Raw genomic sequence first — 7996 nt, forward strand, 5'->3', positions numbered from 1 at the left:
CCTCCTCGCGTTCTCTCAAACCCCCCGAAAATAAACAAATAAAATAAACTAAAATAAAAAAAAACTCGTACGCGCCCCCACTACCACAAAGCCAATCCCCTCGTTCATTCTTCCCATAAAGCCCCTTCCCCATCACTCTGTAGAATAACTTTTCCTTTTTCCCCCCACTTTTCCTTTATTTTAAATTAAATTAAAATTTTTAAATTTCACTTATTCAGTCAGTCATAACGTTACCCCCTCTCTCTCTACAATCAGACGATGAACTCCTCGCTGGCAAGTACCACATAAAGGAAAGAAAAAACCTCTCTAAATTTCCCCTTTTACCCCTTCTCACACCTGCTTTCCCTTCTCTCTCTTATCCCCTTCTCTCTTTCCCTCCTTCTCTTCCCTCCCACCAAGCCCTAGATCTACTCTCCGATTCCCCTTCCAATCATTCTCTGATGTGATCTCCCTCCCTTCTTTCTCTCTCTCTTTCCATCCTTCCTTTTGATTACTGAAACAACTAGTAGATTATATGGGTTGCGCCGGCTCGAAGCTGGACGACTTGCCAGCGGTGGCGCTATGCCAGAAACGCACCCAGTTCTTGGCAGACGCCATCCGGCACCGCTACGTTTTGGCCGACGCTCACGCCTCTTACGCCCGCTCTCTCCGCTCCGTCGGCGTCTCTTTGCACCGTTTGCTCGATGGCGCGGCCGCCCTCCCTCCTCCGTCCTCGCCGGTGCTCCCTCTCCCTACACAACGCAAGGGTGACCCTTTGCCCCCTTCTTCCTCTCCTCCTCCCCCTCCTGCTGCTGTTCATCATCAGCGTCACGGTCATGGTCACTCCCATTCTGGATCTCACATCAACTTCCACTCCGACTCGGATTCCGATTCCGACTCACCTCTCCACTCCCCCGGCTCGTCACCGCCTCACCATCTCCACCGCGACGTCGAGCTTGATTCTGAACATGAGGTGGGCCCCACCACCTACACAAATCTTAGCTACGCCCGCAACCACCCCACAGCCTCTTCCGTCTCCTACGAGCAACCACTACCACCACCGCCTCAGTCTCACTATTCCGGATATTCATATCCCTATCCTTATCCTCCTCCCGACCAAAGCCCTCCTTCTTCTTCCTCTTATCCTTCCTATTCTTATCCCTATGCCTATTCCAGCTATGGCGGCTTCTTCGGCTCCTCTTCTCCGCCTCCCGTTGCGATGACGCCGCCGCCGCCGCCGCATGCGGCGTCATCTTCTAAGGCCCCGCCACCGCCACCTCCGCCGCCGAGCTCATCTTCTTGGGATTTCTTGAATGTTTTTGAGTCTTATGACAACTACTACCCGACTTATACCCCGAGCCGGAGCTCTAAGGAGGTGAGGGAGGAGGAGGGCATCCCTGATCTGGAGGATGAGGAGCATGAGGTTGTCAAGGAAGCTTATAGTGATCATCAGAAGTTTGTGGGTACCAGTTCTCCTGCTAAGCCCCCGGCGGCTAAGGTTGAGGAGATCGGTGGTCTTGCTGAGGAACCGCCTTACAAGCGAGGTCCTTCTGAGGTTGAGGATGAGGATGAGGCGCCGGTGGTGGAGAAGAATGTGGTTGCTGATGAGGTACTTCAGAGTGATGATCGGCGCAGTGCTGCGGCACCTTTGGCTAATCTTAGGAAGTACCATGGGATTTCTGATGTTGCTGGGGAGATCAAGACTCAGTTTGAGAAGGCTTCTGATACTGTTGATGAGCTCTCGAAAATGCTGGAGGTTGGCAAGCTTCTTTATCATCAGAAGAATTCTGTGATTCATGGTGATCAATCTCCTCCTTTCTCTTTCCTTCTATATATTTTTTTTTTTAAAAATTGTTTCTTGATTGCTAATCATCAAGTTCATCACATGAAATTTATTCAACATTTTTGAATGAATAGTTTCAAAAATGATGTGTTTGATGGGTCCATCAACTTCACAAAATGATGAGTTGTTGGTTTACGAAGAAGATAAGGCCATGGGTTCGGGAAACCTCTCGTCCACTTTACAGAAACTGTACATTTGGGAGAAGAAGCTCTATGAGGAAGTCATGGTAATGCTCCTGTAATTTATTTTTTAAGAATTCCACTGTTCCTTCTTCTTCATCCTTTTCTTCTTTTAATATTGATATATTTTGCCTTATTTGATTGTGATTCCTCTGGATGTGAATGATTAGTTAGTGAGTTTTATTTGTTTAGTCGATGACTGGTATTGTTTTACTAGAATTTTGGATCTATTCTGTAATTTTATGCCTTCTTTATTCTCTGCTTCGTGGTGGCTCTTAACTTAGCTCCATATACAATGATTCTCCCTATATTTTAATGCTATGGTATCCTTTTGTTGAAGTATTTCTTACATTGGTCCCTATCTGTACCACATTTACACCTTTTTGTTGCTTCACATAAATTTCTCAAATTATTTAAGTGGACCATGTCTACTTCCTCATTTGTCGCATGAACACTCACTAATTTTATCATATTCAGACGCTGGCTTTGTCCTGACTTGATGGTACGTTTGTTGGCTGATTCCCATTCCAATAATCATCTCTACGTTTTTGTTTGATTCTCTTCAAGAATTGAGAGCATGTCTCTTTTCATCATGCTTTTATTTCTGCTCAATGCTCGTTCCGTATTCTGCACCTTTTGTATGATAGTTCCTTTCATTCTTCTCATCTTGTATTTCCAATATGATGAAGACCTAACTGGTCAGATTAAATTAATGAAACTTGTCGTTTACCTTGTCCGACGATTCATCTTGCCTGTTAAATATTTCCAATATTGTGAAGACCAAACTGATCTTATTAAACTGATGGAACCTGTCATTAGTCTCATTATCATATCGCTCGTTGACTGCCTTCGGTTTTGTTGTCTTTTTTGTGATCACTTTTTCGGTAATTCCAGAGTCACTAGTTTATACAGTCCACTTTTTGACTAAGATAGCTTAGTTTTTGTTGCTACGCAATGCCTTTTGATAAAATTCACTATTTTTCAGACTGAGGAAAAGTTGCGGGTACTGCGTGAACGGAAAGTCAAGCGACTTAAACACCTGGACGAAAGGGGAGCAGAGGCCCATAAAGTTGATTCCACTCAAGTTGAGATCAGAAAGTTATCAACAAAGATTCGAATAGCAATTCAGGTTGTTGAATCCATTTCAAAAAGAATAAACAAGCTAAGGGATGAAGAATTATGGCCACAAATTAATGAATTGATTCAAGGGTATGGAATTAAGCTACTTCTCAATAAGATTTCAAGTACACTGATTATCCTTTTTCCTGCATTTGCTCATCTTCATCTATCTAAAATATATCTGTTCAATGATCCATGCTAAGTATGATTAACCAGAGCTCCGGATTAACTTTCTCTAGACCACAATAAGATATTCTGCATATAGATCTCAATATTATTATTTATCTCTTAGATCTCGTGTTGATTATGTATAAAAATTTAACAGCAATTATACCTGAATCCTGTCAGATGCAAATTCATTTTGAGGATTGCAGTACAATTAGCCTGTAGGAGCTGAGAAGGCAATTTATGAGCTCAGAATGTTTTCCTAATAATCACCATTCTGAAGCATTATTCATCAAGACCTTCACCATATAAGATACTTAATGATTGAAAATTACATTTCTGGAGGTATTATGAATATCTATTATTGGATATGCCAAATATAGAATTTGTTAGGTGACAGATTCTTGAAAATTCTCATAATTGTTTCAAAATCAATTTTAATTTAATCCATGCCTATTTTAAAGTCATAGCTCAACATCAGCGGTGTGGATTCTCTATTTGCATGGTCCTTGGATATCTTGCATTGTTCATATCAGAGCCAGCCATTTGATGCTCTTGTCTACTTGGATTCATATGTTCATATTTTCTAAGTGTGATATCTTGGACGGTGAGTATGCAGAGATTGTTTCCATCTCTCTTTGCTTGTGTCTATTTCATACATAAGATCAGTTATGGGACTATTGGAGATTACTGAAACCACCACTCTATGTATTTATGACACTTTAAAAGGAAACCTATGTGATCCTTCCATTTCCTCCAACAATTCACATTCAAGGTGTAAATAAAGCTTCTGTGGTATTAATTTCCATTTAAGCTTGCTTCCTCATACTCCTGGAAGTAGTTGGTTCCTAATCCTTGTTTGAATTTTTCCTGTCTTTTGGTCTTCTTCCTTCCATCACATTTTTGTTTGTTTCAGAGTATGTGCCTTCTGTGAGATTTGAAGGTCAAACTCCAGCTTATCTTTCTTTTAGTTTCTCATTTGTTGAAGTTTATGTAAGGGTTTTACTGATTTTAGTATGATAGTTATATTGGTCCCTTTGGTTTGTGGCAAACTTTGGTTGTGCGAAACATGCAACATCTTCTGACTGTTTACTTTTAGCTTTACATGCCTATATGTGGTTTATTTCAGGGACATTGAGATTTAAAATTTGTTTATTCCTGTTTCATGTTCAGTTTTCTGCAACGTAACAATGGCTGTTTCCGGTGACATTTCAGTTTATTCCACATGGCATTACAAATTAAATTTAAATAATATGTTCTGGGCTATGCAGAATGAGAATGATATACACCATGTGACTGAGATGGCAAGATTGAAAAAAAAGATAGGGAGAATCTATTTTAGAGATTTAGGTGTTTTATTGCTTGTTTAGTTTGATATGCCATTGGAAATTGTATGCTGTCCTTAAGGATAGGAATGAAGCATGGAAGACTTTGATAACAAATAAAAAGCTCCCTTTCTTGCGTATTATGATTATCTATCATTCGAAAATATTTTATTTTCACCATTTAGCTAAGGTAATTAGATAAAGTCTTTGGACCAGTAGCTAAAATAAAATTTGCTTTGGTAAATATTTTAATTGCTTGTAACAATTTTCTAGTTAACTTGTCAATCATGATTGTCAACATTACTCTCTGTTGCAATGGCTTTTGATTTTTGAAGTTGCATGTTGGTTATGATTAAACTCATTTTGTTGACCATCTATTAAATTGAATTGCTTCTTAAGCTGCAAGTTTGCATTATCCTTAGGTTGAAAGGATGGTCATTGGTTTCTCTTTTTTTGCCAGCTATCGTCTTACTATTATTTATTATACTTAGAATAGCACTTGTCATGGTCTTTTATAGTCTTGGATGATAAAAAATTTATTTATTTATTTATTTTGAGCATTGTGCTGGGTGATTAGTTTCAACGTATGAACTTGTTTTATTTAGCCTCACATGCATCATTGGTTTGTGTTCAAATTTTATTAGAACCACAATTCTATCTCTTGCTCTTTCTACATGTTATGCAATTTGGAAAGTATATATTGTACATAAAGACAGGGTTTTTGACTTATATCTGATCGGTTGATGTCTTTACATTCCAATTATTTTGTCTAACTTACTTTTATGCACGTGTAATATGTATACTATTGGATTTTCATAATTCTATAGCCAAAAGCAAATCTGCGACTTTAACTAGTGACATATTTCTGCGTGATCAAATTTTGTTCAGGTTTGTGAGAATGTGGAAGGCTATGCTAGAGTGCCATAGGATTCAGTGCCATGCCATATCAGAAGTTAAAAGCCTAGAATCTATTGCATCTGGTGGAAAGCTCAGTGATGCTCTCATGGATTTAATGTTGCAACTGGAATTGGAGCTGTTGGAGTGGATTGGAAATTTCTCTGCTTGGGTGATTGCGCAGAAGAACTATGTTAAAGCCTTGAATGGGTGGCTTATACTATGTCTTCATTATGAGCCTGAAGAGACAGCTGATGGAATTGCTCCTTTTTCTCCTGGAAGGTTAGGCGCACCCCCTGTGTTTGTTATATGCAATTACTGGGCGCAAGCACTGGATAGGATTTCTGAGAGGGAAGTTGTTGATGCAATGAATGCGTTTGCCATGAATGTGAAATACTTATGGGAACAGCAAAATTTTGAGCAACGACAGAGGCTAGTGGCAGCTAATGATATAGATAGATGGTCTAGAACAAGGGATAGGGAAACTCAGACAATTAACAGGGCTTTTGATGCTCTAAACAAGAAATTGGTCTTAGTTTCAGGCCAAGATGGTGCTCCCGTCTATGGGCAAATTGTGAGCCAGGCCCACAATATGGAAATCAAAGGCATGCAATTAGGCCTCAGACAAATTTTTGAGACGATGGAGAATTTCACTGGATGTACAGTGAAAGCTTATGAGGAACTAAATGCGCGCGCAGAAGAAGAGAGGATAGCTAGGGATAATGCAAAACTTTCATAATCTTATACAGGCTCATTATTACCAGTTAAGTGAAGGTCATTGACAAGCAGGAAAGTAAACCTTCTGTGTTTGGAGGCACCAAGGGGCATCCTCAATGTTTGATAAGGTCAAAACTGATCCGTAAAGGTAGAGTTTTGATGCTGTTGCGATTTTCATGGCAAGTGCAATCATCGCTTGCAAGGAACAATGCTTGTGCAGAAGATGAGAGTGGTGACCATGTAAAGTTTCACAACCTTGTACAATATTACTGGAACTACAGTTGGTCTAACATGGAGGTTTCAATATCCAAACTGTCACAGGTCAAAGGGATGCCTGCTAAGTGGTATTAAGCTCGAAAATGAGTGGCATTGATCCTTTTGGATTGGCGGTAGGCTGCAGGGAACAGAGTGTTGGGTTGAGTCCTTTCACAAACTTCTTTAAGGGTGATTGAATACCTAATGCATGCAATTGAATGGAGTCCACATGATGACTGAAAATGCAGTTTTGGGGAGGTTAGTGGGTTTGCTACAGAAATCAACCTCTAAGATAATGCAGAGAGCAAATTAAGGTTAGTTTATCAGCATAGAGATTGTAATAGTCATGAAAGTCAGCATTAGCCTAACCATGGTTTACAGATGAGATAATCTCAATTACAAGAATGTCCTGGTCAAATAAAGAAAAAAATCAGACATTCAGTAATGATAGAAGTGGAGTTTGGGGCTCTCATTTCTGATTTGAAAGGTACAATCCTCTATGCTTTCTGGTAGACAACCCAGCACTCGTACAATGTCAAGCATATGAGGAGCCGGTAGAAGAAAAAAATGTTGTTCAGTCATGCAAATTTGCCAGAGCAATTCCGACAAACTTTGGCGGCAGCAGCCTTCAAGTTAGCAAGGTAAATTGCACCAACTTACCGGCAAAAATAATTGTGAATTTCATTCATCATCAGCCTTTAAGTTGGCAGGGTAACTTCCATTGGATCATCATGACTTCTGTTGTATTTATTGTTGTACAGTCCATTAATAATTAAAATTTTCAGAATTTTCATGGCGATTTATCTTGTTTGATGGCTCTGATGAGGTTTGTGCAGCTGGAATGAGGGCACTCAATGCCCAATAATCGAGAGAATGCATTTGTTGTGGACCAAGGTGTGATTTATGGTTTGTGCAGCTGCTAGTGTGTATGTTGTGTAAAAATGTAAATGCTTCTGTTCATTTATTTCCCTGTGGTGCTACCTGGCTTTTTGTTGTTGACCATATTTGCTGTGCTGGAGTTGGTGATGATTGCCTGCTTTTTTGTAACTCTCTAGTTTGGGCAATGATTTTAGCGAATGCAGTCTGTAATGGGATAACATTTATTTTGGCTGGTCAAAGTCTTTAAGTTTTGTAATTAGTTCTGTGTTAATGATGAAAGCTATGCCCGCTCAACTGTCTGAATGTGATTGTATTAGTGGTATGTTCTTTTATTCATAATATAGTGGTATGTTAGCAGATACTGTTAGCATTAGTTCATAATGCTGAATTTTAACTATTAATTTAGAACTTAATTGTGTGGTTTTATAAAAATTAATTGACCGGGACCGGGACCGTAAGTATGACTGTAGGAGTGTGCAAATTGTATTCAACCTAGCCTTTTAAGAGTAAATTTGTTTAATTTATTGTAAAATTTTTATTTTTTTCTATTAATTATTTTGGCCTTTTACATTATTTTTTAGTTTGATTTATTTATAAAATAATTCTGTTGGTTTTTGCTATTAGGATTTGGTTGTTGATTA

General features: G+C 39.2%; 1 protein-coding gene across 1 annotated transcript; it reads left to right on the top strand.

Annotated features, from left to right (window-relative positions):
* Nucleotides 1-227: 227 nt before the first annotated feature.
* LOC120270364 (protein ALTERED PHOSPHATE STARVATION RESPONSE 1-like) lies at nt 228-7273 on the top strand. The gene is made up of 4 exons (XM_039277364.1): nt 228-1778; nt 1897-2048; nt 2987-3210; nt 5499-7273. Exons 1-4 carry the CDS (start codon nt 515-517, stop codon nt 6241-6243), a joined length of 2385 nt encoding a protein of 794 aa, XP_039133298.1. The 5' UTR covers nt 228-514; the 3' UTR covers nt 6244-7273.
* The last annotated feature ends 723 nt before the right edge of the window (nt 7274-7996 follow it).

This window comes from Dioscorea cayenensis, chromosome 2 (genome assembly GCF_009730915.1).
Source record: "Dioscorea cayenensis subsp. rotundata cultivar TDr96_F1 chromosome 2, TDr96_F1_v2_PseudoChromosome.rev07_lg8_w22 25.fasta, whole genome shotgun sequence".
Lineage (NCBI taxonomy): Eukaryota > Viridiplantae > Streptophyta > Magnoliopsida > Dioscoreales > Dioscoreaceae > Dioscorea > Dioscorea cayenensis.